At 53.9% G+C, this 20030-nt stretch overlaps 1 protein-coding gene across 1 annotated transcript in view; it reads right to left on the reverse strand.

Moving 5' to 3' along the window:
* The window catches only part of PLXNA4 (plexin A4), a 420354-nt gene that overhangs the window by 53158 nt on the left and 347166 nt on the right, over window positions 1-20030 (reverse strand). Inside the window, exons 12-18 of the mRNA XM_026513509.4 lie at window positions 19511-19701; window positions 15474-15625; window positions 11165-11282; window positions 5754-5890; window positions 4431-4595; window positions 1333-1426; window positions 632-871 (exon numbers count right to left, since the gene is read on the reverse strand). Coding sequence (XP_026369294.1) covers window positions 632-871; window positions 1333-1426; window positions 4431-4595; window positions 5754-5890; window positions 11165-11282; window positions 15474-15625; window positions 19511-19701 — 1097 coding nt within the window. The remainder of the gene's footprint in view (window positions 1-631; window positions 872-1332; window positions 1427-4430; window positions 4596-5753; window positions 5891-11164; window positions 11283-15473; window positions 15626-19510; window positions 19702-20030) is intronic.

The following is a 20030-nucleotide window of genomic DNA, read 5'->3' on the forward strand; positions in this document are numbered from 1 at the left end:
GACCATAGCTACTGGCTGGCTGGCACGTCCCCCCTCCTCCAGAGGTCCCGTCCTGCTGGTGAGCTGCTGGAGAGGCCCCATTCCATAGGAGGTCCAAAACCTGGTGACGCATACACTGCCATTCCCCTTTCCTCAGTGGGGAGTCAGTAATCAAGGCGCTCTTCAGCTGATCCAAACGCAGCCTCAGAATCCTTCTTAACATAGAGCTATAGTCAATCACTACCAGTTGATTCAAACTGTCACTGGAGTTACAAGTAATTTGCTACCCATGCTCCAAAGAAACCCTATACTGTGTTTTGCAAAGGGCTACATGGGGGGAAGCAGGATGAGCCTTTGACCTCCCAGGTCCTGGACTCGGGGGACAAAGGAAGCTTGGGGGTCAGATGGCCAGGATGGATCCAGCTGCCCTCATCAGGTCTGTATGGCCTCTAAAGAGAGCTTGCCTCTCAATCCAAACTCAGAGACAGTGTTTTCCATACTCTGGACTATTAGACAACCTCGGCTAGGGACTCCAGTGATGATAGCGGGCTGGAGCCCATGACTTCTGGCCTCTCTCTGTGACTTGAAAAGCCTCCCCGTTGCACACAGCAGCCTCCTTGCTTCCCACCTCCTGCCCACGACCTCACTCTACCTTCAGGATGATGGGAGTGCCGGGCTTGAGCTCCAGGATTCCCGAGGGCCCAAAGGCCTCGAACACAGGGTTGGGATAGTAGGTGAAGTTGGTCTTGTTGAGGATCAGCAGGGACTGGACGTTGTCCAGGATGAAGCCAAACTCCTCGGGCCTCTCGGTCAGGTCGGACTGGTGGTCGGGCCCCAGAGCGAGGGCCGGAGCCTGGCAGGTCATCTCGGTGGCGTTCAGAACCTCACAGAGCTGGAGGGCCAGAGAGGCAAGACCGTGCAGCGTCTGGACCCACACAGCCCCAACACACGCAGCAGGGCTCCCCGCGTGCTGGCATACAGCACGGGGTTGACACGGAACAGGTATGGACGGGTCCTCGCCTCTCTGCAGCCAGGGCCACAGAACCTGGGCACTCAAGGAGTGAACACTGTGGCTGGTAGCTGCCTCCGCTGTGTGCCCACAGCGGGTGTGGCGGTAACGAGGGTATCTCTAAGCTAAGGAGCAGCACCGAGGGTCTGAGAGACAGAGGAAACCCCCAAAGCGATTGCTCCTCCATGCCTGTCCCCCAAGGCACAAAAACGCCCTCCTGTCTGCTCCCTCATCTCACCATCCCAGGCTGTCACGTGCCCTGCCCTGCTCGGGACGCCCCCTGCCCTTTGGGAAAGTGACATGTGGAGTGGGCAGCCCCGTGCCCCCGCCAACCCCGGACTCACATTGATGTGCTCCTTCCCTCCATGCTTGGCGCGGATCTGGGGATTCTGTATGAGGTCCAGGTGAGTCCCCCACACGGCAATGGGCGTGTTGCCACTGAGCGGGCGGGGAGGGAGGAAAACAAGGAGGCGTGTCAACACAGTGCTAGAAAGAGCAATGGCGCTTGAGGACCACGACAAGGATGACGTGCAGGCTGAGCTCCAGCACGAAAGGCAATGATAACCAGGGGGCATGATCATGTTCACGGGGACAATGATGGCAAACTGACAGAATAATGATAAGGAGCTTTCAGCGGCCAAGGGGCGACAGCGATGACCAGATGTCTGTAGCCGTCCTGCACTGAGCGCCTCTGGAGCGTGGACACCGTGGAGACTTCGGAGCCTCCTGACCCGAGTCAGAGGTCTCTGCAGCCCCCGTGTCTCTCCCCCAGCCCTCACCAGTCACAGGGAGGTCTCCACACTGGCCCTGGCTCCAGGATGTCCCCCACCAGACCCTTCAGGGGCTGAGCTCGGTCTCCTCCCCACGGCAATCACTACAATTTCACCCTGGAAGCTTCCGTCTGCTGAGATCTGGGGAAGGCAGACACCCAAACACCCAGGAACCCCATGTAGGAATGCAAACCGCAAAAGTTCTGGGACTCAGGTGTCCTGTCTCCTGGGTGTCAGCCAGGTATGGAGGAGGAGAGAGCAGGGGATTCCTCTCCATGTCACTTTCCAAAGAAAACCTGGATGCCATTGCTGTAAGCAGGGCTCTGAGAAGCTGACCTGAGGCAGGGACTATCTTCCTTGGGGGATACTCAAAGGAAAGTGGCCATCAGTTTCTCCAAATCCAGAGAGTACCTTCAAGAAGAATCCTACTATCTGAAACAGCTATCAGCTTGGCGAGGGAAAAATCCGCGACACCCATATTCATGTCAGCCGCTCTGTGCCTCTGCCCCTCGCTGTACTTGCCATGATTCCCTGGCTTCCTCTTGCCCTCCACCTGCCCTCCGGCTCCCACACACGCGCACGTGCAAAGGCACGTACACACGTGCACACACACACACACACACTCACGCACGCAGGAAGATTCCTATAAAACCCAGACAGGCTCTTCTGCCCGTGGCGGTGTTCCAGAATGAAATTCTGCTACCTGGCCATCTCCCAATCTTCTTAATCACCAATTCAGTCCCCGTTTAAGAATCGAACCCCACCCCGTTCGTGAGCAGCCCAGGCTGTGGTGAGCAGTGCTACGCCCCATCAGAGAATCTGCTCACTGCAGAGAACACTCTAGAGGCGGCTGGCAGGCCCTGAACGTGCTTCCGACCTCCCTCTTGCTATGAACGTGACTCAGGGTCGGCTACTGAGTGCCAGGAAGGACGACGCCTCCATTTCCGTGAATGGAATTAAACCAGGCTGTGGATTCCTCAGAGAGCTGCAGAGTTTGACGAGACCAAGGGCTGCACCAACTTCCTGGATTCACCGGGCCCTGGGGGCAAATACCAGAATAGCTTTCTACAGACCTTTCCCCCTCTCTGCGCCTTGTCATCTCCTTTAAAATCACGGCTAAAGCTTGTAAAGTTTGGGTCTTTGGGAGTAACGTCTGAGGACAACCCAATCTCATCACTACAAAGGCTGCCTTTCATGGGTATGAGGCCGGGGTGGCAAACTTCCCTGGAAAGGGCCAAAGAGTAAATATTTTAGGTTTCCCAGGCCATATGGTCTGTTGCAATTACTCAACTCTGCTGCTGTGGTGAGAAAGCAGCTATAGACAAAACATATACGAATGAGCATGGCTGTGTTCCAATAAAACTTTATTCCTAAAAGGAGGCAGATGGCCAGATCTGGCCCCCGGGTTGGAGTTTGCTGACCCCTAGTTTAAAAGACTATTCTCTGGACTGGACTTGTCCCTGACCCCTGCTTCAGCCATGGAGACCATATCTTCATGCTTTCCCCCTACCCTCCCGACACCAGATGCCCTCTAGAACTGAAGCCAACCGGGGGGGGGGGGCGGTGCTGAGGCCTGGGTCAAGGGCAGCGGGAGAGAGCTGAGCCCGGCGCTGCACTGTGCCTGTGTAACTGGCTTAGCCCTTCCAGTGTCCCGGGAGGGAGCTGACAGATAAGAAACCGTGGGCCCAGAGAAGTGAAGTCACCTTTAAGGTCATTCGACTGGGCTGAGCCTGCTCCTTCTGACCCCAAGCCCTGTTGCATTCCCCTCGGTCCCTGATTCAGCAGTCTCCCAATGGTCAGCAGGGGCCCCCACTGTCGGGATGCTCTCTGCCCCACCTTCCCATTACGATGGATCCTCCAGGGACCACAAGAGCACACCTGCAGTTCCCTCCCTGAAGTGAGATGCCACACTCCAGAGCTCCACCAAGCGGGGGACTGGGAGGGTCCCCAGGGATCCTGGAGTTTCCAAAGCCCCCGGTGAATCTCTCAAGAGGGGAGGCTGGAAAGTTATGCAGCTGGTGCAAGTTGGCTTGTAACTGGCTGAGCGACAGGTGGCCCTGGAGGGTCGTTCTGTAAGAGCACACACCCCGCTCCCTCCCAGGACGTGGGCTCTCTATGGTTGTGCTGGCCAGCGGCGGAAAGAACGGGAACAAGACCCTTGAGGAGTTTGCAGTAGAGGGAAGGACGAAGCAAGCAGACCACGCGGGGTCACAACAGAGCATGACGGAGGGACAGCAGGAGGTTACGGAAGCCCAGAGGATGGACATCTGCTTTGGACCTTGGTGGTCAGGACACACTTTTGCTCCAGAGCAGACCAAGGAGAAGCTGAATCTGATTTTACTCTTTCTCCTCCAGGACTGGAATTACCGCCCATACTTGGGAACAGGCCTGGCACCCCCCCGCAGTCACTATGAGGGGATCACGGCCTCCAGGGGCACCAAATCCTCAGATGAGGGGCCGTGGGCTCCTGCTGATTGGCACCTGGGTTCTGGGGCCGGGGCCTGCTCAGAGGTACTCACAGTGGAAGGAGGGTGCCCTGGCAGGAAGGTCTGATTTGGGGGGTGCTCTGAACCAGCCCCAGTTCATCAGTCCTCAAAGCAGAACTGGGCCCCAAGACTGTCCTTGGCTCTTGAGAGTCGAGGAGGGACAACCGAGGCCAGGGCCACGCCTACCTGACTATGCTCCACTCCGGCTCGATGCGCACGATGGTGGGGTCCTCCATGTACTGGAAGAACAGGTCCTGGTGGATCCTGGCCTTGTCCACTTGCACCATCACCTTCATTTCCAGCACCTCGTCTGAGGACGTGGTGTTGCAGACGATGTAGGATGGAGAGCGCCTGTGGGAGGGCAGACACGCGGCTGGGCTCCCAGCTGTTGAAGGGGACAGGGGTCCGGGCCGGGACCCTCCCAGGCCTCCCCGTTCACCTCCATGGTGCCGCAGATGGAAAGCTCCAGGCACTACTGACATAGACTCTCTCCGGCACCGAACCGTAGACAGGTTCCTCTGAGACCTCTTTTCAACAAGGTCTCATCCTTGGGCCCCGTCTTGGGCCTGCCAAGCCCAAGAATCCTGCGAAGTGAGGTCAGCCAGAGTCCCCCCACCCTTGATACCTGGTCGCCCCGGGGCTGCCTGCCGCAAGAATCCTGTTAAGTCGGTTTAGCAAGACTCTTCCTATTCTTGCTGCTGCTTCTTAGTAATTTCGCACCAGTGACCACTCGCTCTGCTGGTTGGCCATAAACCCCCAGCTGTCTTTGCCGTATTTGGAGTCAAGCCTGATTTCTTTCTTTCCCCACTGTGATAGTCTTGACACCTATTGCAATAGTCCTGAGTAAACTTCCTTACGATTTCAGCAAGCGTCAGAATGATTTTTTCTTTACCCCTGGCCTGACTTCCGATCTGCCACAGGCCTCAGCATAGTTCTGCCCCAGGAAAAGCTCTCCTGAAGGACGTCACATCCCCACCACCCACCACGTCTCTGAGTCCTGCATCAGATGAGCCTCCTGCCTCCCTTGGACGCCCCAGGTCCCTGGCTTATGCAAGGTGTGCCCTTCTGAGCCTGGATGGTGGAGCCGGGAGAGAGAAAGCCGGCCGCCCTTGGGAGGTTCAGCCTCAGCCAGCTGGGGCAGGGGGCCCCTCGCACGTCTCAGTCTCAGCAGTCCCAACTGGCTCTGCATCAGGGGGTGGGGGCTCTCGATTCCCCAGGGCACAGAACCCAAGGGTTCTGTACAGCGGCTGGTATAGGGGCACAGAGGCCAAATGTCAGGCAAGAGCAGGAATGGCCCAGCTAGGGAAGGGCTGCCTGGCAGGGCTCCGGACTGAGCCCAAAACATCCGCAGTCAGGTTTGCCCATACAATCCTCCCTCACAGAGAAGGGCCCCTTTCTCAGGGAGGAGAAAGCACTTCCAAGAGGCCGGAAGTCTGCGGCCCTCCGGCAGCTCTGCAGGCCCCACCCTCCGGGCTGTGAGCCCCCAAGGGGCCTGCTCTGAGGAGTTACCTGTGGAAGAGGCAGGGCTGCTTCCCGAACATCACCACCACGTTGCTGCCCGCGTTCAGGTTGGTGCCCGTGATGGTCACCTGGGTCCCCCCGGACATGGGCCCCCGTCTGGGCTTCAGGTCCGAGAGAGTCAGCGTCTGTGTAGGAAAGGATCTGGCCTGAGACACGACCGGCACAGGGTCTGAAGAGGCAGCACCCCGCTCCCGGAGGCGCTCAGCGACGGTGGCCTCCCAGGGAGCCCACGGAGCTGTACTGGGCTTGTGTGGGTAAGCAACGACCTGGACCCTGAGGGTTTACACCTCTCTATTAGTAAAGTAATAGTAACAGCTGCCGTGTGCTGGTGTTTAAATGGCAGGTGTTATCTCTTCATCCATCTCTCTATAATGTCTTTGCCCGGTCCCTTCTACAGGGTAGGTATTGTTACCCATTTTACAGAAGAGATTCAGAGACGTGAAGCAGAGTTCCCAAGCCACACAGCTAAAAAGTGGCACGTCTGTCTGAGATCTGCCTCCAGACTGGCTCTCTACCACCTCTCCAGTTGCTTTTGGGAAGGTCATCTGCTCCTTCCACGGGCCTCTTCCAGAGAGCTGCCCGAACACCCAGAGGCCAGAGCGATGGGTACTGAAGGCCCCAGGAAAATCCAGGAGAAGCCAAGAAGGGTCAGCGGATTGAGTGCGCGTGGCCATGGGGGGAGGGGGCACCTGTGAGCTGAGGATGTGGAGTTGCGGTTTGTTCTTTCATTAGCATTTTAATGGAAAAAACTTTCCTCAGTCCCAGGTGAGAAGCCTGTATCTGCATTTAAATGAAGATTTCTCTCTCCCCTGCCCCTTAAAGAATTCCGCACCAAAAGTTGAACCTACTTGGCTCCCAGCCGGCAGGCCGCCTCCCCACGGAGAGGCCTCAATCCCTAACACCTGAGGAGAAGAGGAGGCACCCCAGTGACCTGCTGACGGGGGCACCCAGTGTCCGCCCCGCACCCTCGCAGGGCCCACCCACCCCACTGCCCACTGCAGACCCTGAGCTTGGCATCCCCCGCACCCACAGAGCTAAGGAATGCTTCATTCCAGAGCTGCTCCTGGCCCAAATGGAGACCTGGATGAGGGCTGGGTGAGGCTGTGGGAAGAGCCTCGGTTTCTCAGCTCTGCCTAGATCTTGCTGTGTGACCCAGAACAAGTCCTGTGACCTCTCTGATCATAAAATCAGAGAGCTGGGTCAAAACGAGCTACCCCGAGTTGCCTGCTGGTTTTCTGGTTCTGTAACTCAGGGTCACCTCCCACAAAATGGCACCTTTGTCCCACTGTCCGGAAGGGAAAGAGAGTGCGGTCTGTGCAAGGCAAGGGTGGTCCTAGAGATTAAGAGTCAAAACCCAGGCAAGTTCAGATAGATGGGGGTGGGAGCAACATGGAAAGAAGAGGCTCTCTGGCAGCCTGTGGGTGGGGTTCTAGAAGGGATGGGAGTGAGTAATCCTTGTTGGCTCTGCAGTGGCGGGATGGGCGGGGGAATTATTCTGGGGTGAGGAGAGGATGATATGGAGACATGTTTTAAAGTTGTGAGAAACTATTAATTATTCAAGTCATGCTTCATAAATATTTCACGGTGGGTTTGCAGGGAAATCAAATTCTGTACTATTTGCCACCTCTTCACTTGGCTCCCAGATGGAGGTAGGGAAAGGAAAGGTTCCCTCCATGGAGATCTCTAGGGACAGAACTGGGGACAAGACCAAGAATTCTGACTCCTTGGCCTTGGTGGTTGGGTCTTGGGTGAATAAACCCATACTTCAGCGTCTGGCCTGATGTGTGGAGGGAAACTGAGTTAGATCCAGACCTAACCTCATCACTGGGAAGGGGCTCCCCAGCATGCCCCACCTCCTGAGAGGCACCCCTGAAAAGGGGCTCTCCAGTGTGCCCCACGTGCCCCTTCCCAGGGGTTCTATAGCGGTCTCAGGACTCCAGAGGAGTCTGGAGCTTCTGTGTGCCCCCTGCAAACTGCCTACCGGGCAGGAATGCAAGGACGGCTCTGAGACGCTGGGGAGCATGAGAGAGGCTCCTTCTGTCTTTTCTCACCTCTCCTCATTCCCCCCCTTGGCCCCTAGGAGCTCGGTGGGGGCAGCCGCAGTGACTGGGCCCTTAAATGCACTCTGGGGACTGGGGAGGAGACTGAGGTCTCCTCTCCGAAAAGTCTTCTCCAGTACCGCTCCTCGGAGGTACCCCTCAAATAAAAAAGCTACACAAATCTTTGAGTCCCACGGCCCCACTGGACCAATGCATTTTTGCCTTATGGCAACAACTCCCATCTTTCCTGACCTATCTTTGTGCTCTCACCTCTTCTCTTCCCACGAACCCCCTTCCCTCTCCCTCTCTTCTGTTCCCAGCTTTCGGTGCGCTTCCATACCTCCTGCCAGGGACAGCTTCCCCCTACTCCAGATTCCTGTGGAACATCACATTCTGCCTTGTACGAATCCTGCCTCTCCACCCAGCTCCTTCCTTGAGGCCTGGCCTTGATACCCTGCCTCTGACCACATCCTGCTTCACAGTGCGGGCAGTCACGCAGGCAACACTGGCCTGACCTGAGGGCAGAAGCGGCTTTTGAATACGACATAGGCTCGTTTTAAGGATTCAGCCTGAAGCCAGATCTCTATTGGCGCTGTTTCTCCTAGGCCAGTGGTCCACAGCCTGGGCTGAGTTAGAATCTCCTGGGAGCTTTGTGCCCCACCTGTAGCGTGAGACTTAGCTCAGGGGGACTCCGGCGCCTTTCGTGTAAAAGCCCTCAGGAGATTCCAACATGCAGGGAGGCTTGGAGCTGCCTAAGCACCATGGGGGCTAACAAAGGAGTAAACAGCCAGGGCTTCATCTCCAAAGACTTACTGGTCTGAACAGAGGCGCAGGGGCTCCAAGATGCCACACACCCAGGGCCGTGTAGGCAGACGCCATGGAAACCCCAGTGAGCCACGGAACCATGGGTGCTGTGGGCTGTGTATTCAGAAAAGGCATGGAGTGGCTCATGCGCAGGGCTTGGACGAAGGAGGAGGACATGGCTGGGGCAATGGGGGAAGGGGATGGAGAAGGGAGAGAGGTCAGGCCACGCAAAGCCTTGGGAAATAGGATCGGCTAGACAGGGGGGCCAGACCGAGGAGCACAGACAGCAGTTGGAGGCGGCAGCGCCCTAGGTCCTTCCTGAGGTGGGCACTCACATGATGGGAACAGTATTCTGCAGGGCCGGATGGATTAGAGTGGGCTCAGACCTTAAAGTCAGGGATTTAAGGAGGTCATTGCGGCAGCGAAGAGAATGGGAAAAGTAAGACTCCAGGACATGGTGAGGGGGTGGCTGTGGAGTTAGGGGAAGCTGAGCCCCAGTCCACCAGAATTGTGGCCCGGTGACAAGCCCCTGGCAGAAATGGGCGAGTGAGGGGGACGCATTGTTTGTGGGAGCTGGCAGCCCATGTGGGTCATGGAGGTGACGGCCGGACAGCCAGGGGTCAGGGGCCTTGGAGGGAGTCACAGAGGTGAGACGTGGCAGTGACAGCTAACATGCGAAGGAAGCTTCCGCCATCCCCAGTACCATCCATTTTGTCACTGCCAAGTGACTCCAGGGTGCCAACCACTCGGGGCAGTTGACTGGCGGAGGGAGCCCACCACCTGCTTCGGCCACACAGGGGCCTCCTCCCTGTTCCCACGCAGTCAGGTACGTTCAGAGCCGGATTTCATGCCCAAGTTTGGCATGCCACGCCACACCTCCGAACACCTGGGGAGCACTGCCTCTGCCTCGGTCTGTCCGTCTGCCTCCCGCAGTATCTCAGCTCGGCTGGATCGACATATAGACACATCTACATAACACACCGTAGACCTGCTCTCTCTCCACAGACAGAAGTACTCATGGGTCGCAGATGGTGTGCCGGTGTGCTGGGTTTCACCTGGAACCTTCCTCAGATCTTCTGAGAAGAAGGTGGGGTACAAATCCTAAAGAGATGGTAAGCCTACACCCCCGTTAAATCCATCACATATGTGTGCTCTTCTACGTGAGTTCCTGTGCGTGCAGCGTGGACCAACTGTGTGTAGAAGGAGGGGAGGTTTTCAAGAGTAGGGCAGGGAGCAGAGAGAGCAGGGCGTCGGTGGGAGGAAGCCTCTGAGGCACATGGCTCCGCAGTTGGGCCCCCACCCCAGTCGAGTCTGCACACACGTCCATCCTCCACTCTGCCTCTCCTTCTAGACCGCGGGCCCCCTGAGCCAGCTGAGTCATCCCTAACACCCACAAGCCAGGGCCACCGAATTGTATCATATGATTCAACCAATGAAGCAAATATTTATCAAATAATCTAGTGGGAAGGATCGTGCCAGGTGATAAATAGTTGTCAGTTGAAGGGAGAAGGGGGGAAGACAGGGGAAGAAGAGGGGAGGAGGGATGGAGGGTGGGGGAAGGGAGGGTGAAGAGTGGGCTCCCCATGACGTGTTCTGGAGCATTTGATGCCCAGGCATAAAGTCCATCGCTTCAGGCTCCCAGCTTCCAAAAGCAGGGTGGAGTCATGAGGAAACTACCCCATCCCCGCTGCCATTAGCCCCAGCAGTTAACTGGATGGTAAGACAGTTTGGCAAATGGGGCAGTGTGCAGGGCAGCAGAGACGCGCGTGCCTCCTACATCATAAGACTGAGAGGTCCCCAGTGCCCTGCCCCCTGGAGCCCCTCACCAGGGGCTGCCTCTGCAGGGCCAGCGAGGGTCCTGGCTGGAGGGAATGTGGCAGTCGGGGTGACGTCTGCAGACAGGCCACAGGAAGGGAAGGGAAGGGTGTGCAGGGAAGGGTAATGGTGGAGGAGGGTGGAGTGGGGGGTGCAGGGGAGGTGTGGGATAGGGATGGTGTTAAGGAGGTCATGGGATGGGGTGATGGGGAGTTGGGAAGGTGGGCTGAATGTGGATGATGGGATGGAAATGACGGCGTGCCAGGGTGCCTGGAGAGGGCGGGGCACAGTAGCCATGCGGGCACAGAAACCATGCAGGAGATGAGAGAAGGGACGCGTCTACTTTATGTGATTGTCCCAACAATACTGTGGGGGAGATGCAAGTCTTATCACCCCCGTTTTAGAAATGAAGACACCGGGAGGTTAAGCCACGCCCCCAAGCTCACCTAGTGAGTAAGTGGCAGAGTCGGGGCTCCCCTCCCAGCCCAGACACACTGCCACTCAGCCCAAGGGGGACGCTGGGCCCAACAGCCAGGGCAGCTTCCCCGCACTCAGGGCCGGACACAGCAGGGTTTGGATTTGAACCCGGTCTTTCAGATTTCCAGGGCTGTGCTCTCATGCTGCAGGATAGACTCCCACGAGCTGCTCGGGGTCTGCCCACAGAGGTATAGCCGGGCCCATGGCCATGGTCATGGGGTCTGTGGCCTGTGCCCGGGCAGGTCGCCGATGGCCGGGACTCACCATGAAGTAATAGAGTTGGGAGGATCGGGCCATGAACTCAGGCCGACACACCGCCACACAGATCTCCACGAAGCCTGCGTGCTGGCTGGGCTTGGCCTCCCCCATCTCACACACGATCCTGCAGGGAAGAGAGGACAGATCCCCGCGGTCACAGCAGGGTCACAGGACTCCCAGATGCGACCTCTAGGCCCCACACCAGCCCCTTCTCTGCAGTAGGGTCTCAGGGATGGGCAGGGGAGGCAGAGGGGAAAGACATCCTGATTCTTCCCTGCAAGGCTCCTCTTTGGTTCTTGGGAAATGAGGAAATGCAACCTACGGGGGTCTCCATGGAGAGACCCTGTCAAGGGAGGAGCCCAGGGGAGAATCCCTGTGTTCTGACCCCAGACACTCAGTCCCTCATTCAGGAATCGTCCTCTCAGTTGTGAATCAGAGGGCAGGGAACGTTTTAGCCAAACAGCTCAGGGAACGTGGCTGGCAGGGCCCAGAGAGGTAGTGACCTTTTCAAGGGCCCGCAGCACATCGGACAGGGACCCTGGAGCAGACTTGAGGTTTTCAGACCCTTACCCAGGGGCACTTGGTTCCTACTGCATGGACTGCCTCCCTGGAGCGTTTTCACCCCCAGCCCCAGCTGGGTGCTTGGCTGGGAGGAGAGACTCCTGCTTGGGGGGGCGGGAGGAGTAGAGAACATTCGTCCCTTTTAAAAATGTTCATTGTTTTAATTACAAAATTTGTTCATACCCCTTGAAAACAAGCACAGAAGTGTGGCAATAAAAATAAGTGTCCCTGTCTTCATTCCTCATCTCTCTTCAAAGTTTGATAACTATACCTATATCCATATATATATATCTCCTCATAGACCTTTCTCTAGATCCTTGCGAACATATGTAATATATAGTATATATATAATATATATATAATCTCCGTTTTACAAATGAAGAAGCTGAGGCACAGAAAAGTTAGGCAACTTGCCCAAATATGTATATTTGCACATACGCACACACGTGTGTGTATATATATACGTGTATATGTGTGTGTGTTTGGTGTAATGCACACACGTAAACGTGTTATATACACACACACACACGTACAATTGTACACAAACATACCTATATAAGCATGTACATGACTTTTAAAATAAAAGTGAAACATAGCCAGCCCCTGTGCCAAACCCCGGTCATTTGACCGCACAGCCGAGCGTGGCCTTGCCCCGTGTGGCCGCGCGCACAGCCCTCCTGGTGCTTTCCGACGGCTCGTGGCGCTTCATGCCACGGCTGTACCGTTATGTATTTACCCAGCCTCCTCCTGACGGACATGTAACTTCCCCTGATTTTTCTCCTACTCCAAACAACCCTGCAAAATGAACCCACTTCTACACATAGCCTCAAGCACTGCACATTTATTAGAATACGGCTCTGCATGGGGAGCTCGCGGGGTCACTGTTTCTGTGCGTGATGTTTGATGGGGGGAGGAAAATAATGGTCCCACAGGGTCGTTACGGATTTGTACTTCTGTCAAAAGCAATTGAGTGAGATTATTTCACTCTTTTGCCAACACTAGATATTATCAATCCTTTGAAAATTTTTCCAATAGGGAAAGAAGATCCCCCCCTTTTTTTTTTTGCTGTCATTTTTATTTCCCTGATTACTAGTGATGGTGCAGATATTTGCAAGTATGTGCACGTGGTTGTAAAACAAAAAACAAAAAACAACCCTTAGATAGCCTTTCCTTTGACTGGTCTGAAGCTGTCTCTTTATATTGTTAATGAATTGTCTTTTTGGAGGAGCTGCTGAACGAGGAGTATTAACTTTTGTTTCTAGTAAGCATTGCAACTATTTTCTCCCAGCTTGTCATCTGTATTTCAACTTTGTTTATAATGTCTTTTGCCACACTAAAGTTTAAAAATGTCTGTGGATCAGTGACTTTTTTTAAACTTTTACTTCTTTTACTTTATGGCCTCTAGGTTCTGTGTCTCTCTTAGAAAGAAAGAATTTCTGGGTGAGTCTGGTAAAAATACACGTTTTCCCATCCAGATAGCATAATTAGTGCATGTTCAATATAAAGAGAAAAGAGAAAGTGCATAAAAACACTTGCCGTACAGACACCTCCTCCCACCCCATTTGAACCACCCAGAAATAACCACTGTCAACATTCTGGTGTTCATGTTTTCAGGCTTGTTTTTCTTTTACAGAATTCATTAGAAACTCTATTCTGCTTGGTGAACAATGTACTCTCTAACACACTTTGAGTATGTACCTGGTCATGATTCTTCTGCAACAGCAGATTTAATGGCCGTATAATTTACTGTCTTGTGCCTGTACAATAATTTAAGAATTGATTAATTCCCTATTTTAAAATATACCAATTGCTTCTACATTTCCACTATTACAAATAAGGCCAAAATAAGTATTCTTGCAAAAAAATATTTGCGCACTCTGGTTATTTAAGTAAAGTTCTAGAAATATGATGACTTAGGCTAAAGGCTTTCAATCCACATTTCCAAATTGCCTTCCACAAAGTGTGTCCCAATTTACCCTCTGAGTATGAATGCATGAGTGTGTTATTTCTCACGCTTCTCCTCTGCACTGGGCATTAACTTTTTAAAATCGTTCCCCATTGTTTTAATTTTCATTTCATTGATTATTAATGCTACTTTTTTTAATAAGACTTTTGGTTTTTGTCTTGTGAGTTGCACATTCATGCTCATTGATGCTCTTTGCTCATTTTGTGATATTTGCCTTTTTATTTTTGGAACCTCTGTATATTAAGAAAAAGCATGTTTTAACTGTCATAGGGTGTAACGCTAGTCCCAGTTTATCATTCATATTTTTCTTTGCTTACAAAGATTTTTGATGTACAAATTTCTAAGTTTTATATATTCAGATCCCCTAATCTTTTTCTTTATAACTTTTTTTTCTTTTGCTGTTATGCTTAGAACAGTTACACTTCCTTTACTTGAAATCAAATAAATTCTCGCCTGCATTTTCTTCTAATCATTCCACAGATTTATTTTTTCCACTTCATTCTTTAATCTGTCTGCAATTTATTTTGGTGTATAATGTGCAATGAGGGTCGGATATTGTTTTTTTTTTTTTTAGAGTTAACCCCCGCTGCTGATTGACTGATCTTTCCTTTCCTTGCTGATTTGAAATGTCACCCTTATCACACACTACAATTTTATGTATCAGGATTCTTTTCTGGGCGTTCTAGCTTCTTCCACTGATCTAACTGGTATCACGATATTTCAATCATATGACTTTATAATCATATATTTTTCTATTTGGCTATGCAGATCCAGAGCAGGGCATTTAAAAGTTCCCCAAATCACAATAGATTGGTAGCAACTGGCTTTGGTTTTGTTCTAGGAAGGACTCTGAAAGTTGAAGGAGCCACAGAAAGATCTTTGGGCAAATAAGCCATGAGGGACCCGGGAGGTGGATTCTATCAAGAGTAGATCCTTCAGTCACAGGGTCTACTAAGAGTGCTTTAGGAAGCTCTGGATGGAAATCAGATGGTGGTACCGATGGTTCCAGAATCACTAAATCTGGGCAAGAACTAACAAGCGGACAGGTAAGCTGTCCTGACGTACGTAAGGGAGACCTAGGAAGTGTCCAAACTTACTCGCACACAGGACAAGTGGCAAGGTGTCACTCTGGGAAGCACAGCAGAGATGGTATAGAATATAGATTCTGTTGTGCTGGTAAACATTTCATGGTGTGTTTGCTGGGCTGGAAAATTGTGTTTACTTATTTACAAGGCAATGATACATGACTGACACACCTCTTCTAACAGGTGGTTTGGGAGGTAAAGGTTGCTCATGGAATGACCCACTCCATGCTCCAGCAGCCTTTGCATGGAGAAAAGCAACCCCAAATGCCCCCAGGCTGGAGTGGGTGTGGGGTTTCATTTTCAGTCTCCACAGAAAGTAGCAGAGGCTTAGCTTCTTTCATAATTGGAGGAGGACATGAATGGGGACTCAGGAACAGCGGTGAGTAGGGAACTGAACTCACACTTCTCTTGTAGATTTTAATTTTGCTTTGCCTCAGCACTATCTATGGCCACACCCCAAGGAGGTAGCAATCACCTTTCTCTTCCCTCCTGGCCCCATGTCCCCTTCCCCTTTCTACACTTGCCAATATGGCAGCTAGCTAGTTCAAGAGCTGGGGAGGACACTAGAATGTTAGGGGCATTCTACACCCCCCCCCCAACAGTCTGTAACACTGTTTGCCATTGGCTGTCAGTTGTTGGCCAGGGAAGGTGAGTCAATGACAGATAGCCGCACCTCCCTATGTCTCATGGGGCCTCCACTTACTGTTCTGCAGGGATGTAGCCATCCACCAAAGGGCTGCACTCCACACCGGCCACCTTGACGTGGGAGGCGATGTCCCGGAATTCCAGGCCCAGGTTCTCCCCTCGGATGGTGACCTTGGTGCCCCCTTCCCGGGGACCTGTCACTGGGATTATCTGGAGGGAGGAAGCAGTGACTTGGACAGGCACCAACATGGAGCCGTCCCCCACTTGCTGATGGGGCAAGGAGAGCCTTCTGGCTCTTCCCCATCTCTGTGCGATTCCCTGAGTTGGGCCCACATCCACAAGGGCACCCAGGTCTGGGACTGTCCATGGCGGGAGCTTCTTGTAGAGCAGTTCATGTTTTCATGTGTTCTTAGGAACAGTGTTCAAATCCTCTCATTCGCCTTCCTATTTTGTGGAAGAGATGATGGGATGGAACGCAATCCACATTGTAACTGGGTAATTCATAGAAAATCAAGGAATAAAGCCTTTTGGCATTTGCTGGTGTTGTTCCATTTGGAAGGAAAATGAAAAAGCCCTCTTAATACCCACAGCCCTCCACACTACGGCAATCCACCCAGTTTTCAAGATCCTTCTCAAATGTCCCTTCTCCATAACCAGTTGTTCTCGCTCTCCACTGAAATTACACGTGCCTTTCATGGTAACAATGATTTGTGTCTGATCCCTCATCCTTTACATCCTGAATCTCTGAGAGCAGGAATGGTGTCTTACTTCCTGTGGCCTTTTCGTTGATGGTACCATATTTATTTCTTGTGTTGTCATTGGGCTGAAAACAACTACCCAAGCATCTTCCTGGATTTAGAAGAGCATTTGCCACAGCCCCTTTGCCTTCACTGTCTGGCTTGGTTTCTAACAGAGATGGGCTTAATTTAGACTTTACCTTCATATTCTGGCCAAAATGATTGGCTTTTCTTCCTTAGGTGTCACTGTTGGTATTAAGAACCCATGATTGAAATGTTGGGAATCAACAACCAAGGGCCTGTTTTGAGGTAGGTGCTATGTACAGTTTCCACGATCTAATTATGACATCCCACAGCACTGCCTTCAGTGGCAGAGGAAATATGCCAGCCTCTCCTGGCATTCGAAAGACCAGACAAGGGCACATTTCCCATTCCTGGTGTCTCTCAACACCAGCGCCTGGATCTTGGCCAATGTCAATGGGATCCCAACTGAAGGAGCCTGGACAGCCCACCTCTTTGCATTTCCTACCCTCTCCACCCCCAAAGGTCACAGTTGGGGGTGGGGGTCCACCCTGGAAGATGGTGGGAGGGGGGAGTAAAAGAAACCAGGCTGGAGGGGCAGCTTTGCTGGGGAAGGCTGTTCACCTACAAGTTAAGACACTTCCTTCTTCTTACCCATGCATGTTTGTGGGCGAGTGCACATGAGTGTGAGGGTTTTCACGTGTGTTCCCGTGGCAGTGGAAAGACAGGTCCCTTGGAGACAGGGGCCCATTTCTGTGTGAGGGAGGTGGGCAGAGGTAGGGAGGGCCGGAAGGGGGTGGTGCATGTCCTTCCCAAATGCCTGCCCCACCAGTCCCCAAAGCCCTACTGGTCCCTGGCAGCAGCGGGGGCGTGATATTCCGGGCCTGGTGTGTTGTTCTGAAAAAGGAGCTTTATCTCTGGCCCAGTCCTTGGTTCCCCAGGCTCCCTGGAGGGCCCAGGCCAGTGTGGAGCCAGTAAATAGGCTCCGTCACAGGGAGATTTGTTTAATTTGCCATCTCCTCCCTGTGATTTTCTTGGTCTCAGGCCAAGAAGCAAGCAAGTCCCTCTGTTTGCGGCAGACACACCATTAGCAGTCACGCGTGGCAGCCCCTGGGGATGGTTCCGTGTTAAGGGCTCTGTGGGTGGGGGTGGCTGGGAAGGAGGGGGACCGGGGCAGGCCCAGGGCCCTCCTTCCCCAGATACTTCTGTAGGTTAAATGCATCTCTTTTGCCCCAGTTTGAGAATTGCTGTTGAGATTCCTACCCATGCAGGAGACTGAAGGAGAGGCCGAGGGAAACTCCCCGTGTCTGGAAACCCGGGGATGTGGAGGGCGAAGGGGCCGGAGTGGGGGGCACATACAGAGGACCACCACTGAGGGGCCGGCTTGCTGGAGGAAGCCATGCGCTCACAGAGGTCAAGCTCCCTACCCTCTTGTGCACAGGCCTGGTGTGCGGGCATAGTTTGTGAGTGGAGGGGTGAGGGACTAGATCTGTGGGTGTCTTGCCTCTGTGGTGAAAGACAGCACTAGCTGAGCAAGCCAGAGCCCTGGGATTCAGGACCTGTTTGATTTAGGCTTTGAGGAGAGGACCTTAGCATCTCTGAGCATGGCTCTTTGTATCTGGGAAAGGAGGCAGCTAAGCCTGGCTTTGGCGGGCATTCTAGCTTGAATTGTGTCCTCCTCTAATCCCTATGTGGAAGTCCTAATGCTCAGTACTTCCAAACGTGGCCTTATTTGGAGAAAGGGTCTTTACAGAGGTCATCAAGTTACAATGAGGTCATTAGGGTGGGTCCTGATCCAACAGGACCCGCATCCTCATATAAAGAGGGAATTTGGACAGAGACACACAGAAAGGCGAGGAGAAGGGACTCAGGGAGAAGATGGCGGGCTGCCGGCCAAGAGAGAGGCCATAGCAGGTCCCCCCGCAGAGCCCTCAGAAGGGCCAGCCCTGCCCACACCTGGGTCTCAACTCCCAGCCTCCCAAACTGAGAGACAGGGAATTGCTGTCACTGAAGACACTTGGTCTGTGGTACGGTGTGGTGACAGCCCTGGGAGCCATATGGCAGGGTTGCTGTGAGGACAGATGAAGTAAGGGATATGAAAGTATTTTGCAAACTGAGGCACCACACCCATATTTGCCTATTATTTATTGTAACTGCCACTATGAGATAATCGGATAAGTGTGTGTTGGTGGAACTTGCACGGAGCCACGTACCCGTCTCTCCTTACTATATATGGAGAAGAGACTGAGCTCCCTTTTCTCTTTTTGTCTCTGCCCCTCTCTGCTTTGTTATTGAAACCAGCATCCACTGTGGCAAAGAGGCCTTGAGTACCTACAATGTGCAAAGCCCGGAGCTAGAGGCACAGAGGGTCCCGCTGTTGAGCCTTTGAGACCGGCCTGCCTCTTCTTTGTTTTACCAGGGGAGCGCAGTGGGAGTGGGCGCCTGAGGGGCTCTTTCTGCCGGAAGTGGGGAGTGGGGAGGTGAAGACACCAGGTGACTTAAATAAACCCCAGGAGCAGCGATCCTCTTGGCCTGGACATGGGTGGGAATGGCTTTAACAATGTCGAAGGTGGACAAGGAGGATGGTGAGATCCCCCAGCCGGGCATGGAGCCGGCATTCTGCATGAATCTCATACAGTCCGTATAACTCTTCTGTGACATGGAACTTTAGACCCGTGGCCCAGGGGAGGAAGCTGAGGCATGAAAGTAGTGATGAATTAGCCCTGGGAAACCCAGCAATTAGCGGGCAGAACGGGGATTCCAGCCCTGTTCTCTGCATATTTAGCTCTGTCCTGCCCCTCGCTGGTCTTTGCTCCACGGCCCGTGTCCCCTGGGCCCTCCTGAGCCGTGCTCCAAATCCATTTCTGCCCTCCACCCGCTTAGGCCTTGCTTTGAATGAGTCTGGGGGTCTCACCATTTCCTCCCTCTCCACCTCCTGAGGGCTGGGCTCTGCGCCCTGAAGCTCCATGCACCCTCGGCTCATGCCTGACTGCTTGGCGAGGTTGTCCCCGATGGAGCCTAACCGCCCCGTCCCCCAGACTCTTAGAGACAAAGGGACAGCGGCCAGGACTTGGAGTCATGTTTGATACAGCTCACGTGGAGACTCCAACAGGACAGTCAAGCCCCTCTCTGTTTTCCACCTTCCTTGGTAAGGGAACCACCGCCGGACCCAGCCCACAGCTTCTAGAGAAGCTGGGCAGGAAAGCAAGGATGCCCCCAGTCAGCCCTGGTCATCACTGCGGTGGCTGTCACCATGGCGATGCACAGCTGGCAGGGCCCCAAGCCGTGGCAGGGCCTAGCTTGGCCACCCAGGGTGGCCCTGAGGACCCTGGCTTACCTCTGTGATGCGGGGGTTGGTGCACCTGCTGTTGGCGCCCGACAGCTCCAGCCACGGGCTCTCGTGCACGGGGCAGTGCTGCCGCAGGGTACACTGGCCCTGGCTCTGGCACCAGCCGCACTGGAAGTCCGGGTCCGCCTTCAGGCACAGCCCGCAGCTCTCCCGCATGGCTCCGCACTTATAGAGGTGAACTGCGGGCGAAGAGTGAGAGGTACTTCAGGGTGAGAGGGGGAGCAGGAGGGGATGGGATAGTGGACAGGAGTGCAGTCCCGGCCTTGGAGGAGGAGCCAGGGGCAGTCTTGTTCCTTTAGCCATTGTGACACAGAGAAGACCAGAAGAGAACTTCGGGGCCGGGCTGTGAAGCTGGACCGGGAAGTGGGGCTCCCTCCAGAATCAGCAGGGCTCTCTCGGCCCGTCCTGCGGTCCTGCTCACTCGGCCCCTCCCAGAGCCACTGCCCACGCTGGGCGCACACCTGGGAGGGCTCGGAGCCGTGGAGAGGCGAGGAGGGCAGGCTCAGAG

Source organism: Ursus arctos, unplaced genomic scaffold (genome assembly GCF_023065955.2).
Source record: "Ursus arctos isolate Adak ecotype North America unplaced genomic scaffold, UrsArc2.0 scaffold_3, whole genome shotgun sequence".
Classification (NCBI taxonomy): Eukaryota; Metazoa; Chordata; class Mammalia; order Carnivora; family Ursidae; genus Ursus; species Ursus arctos.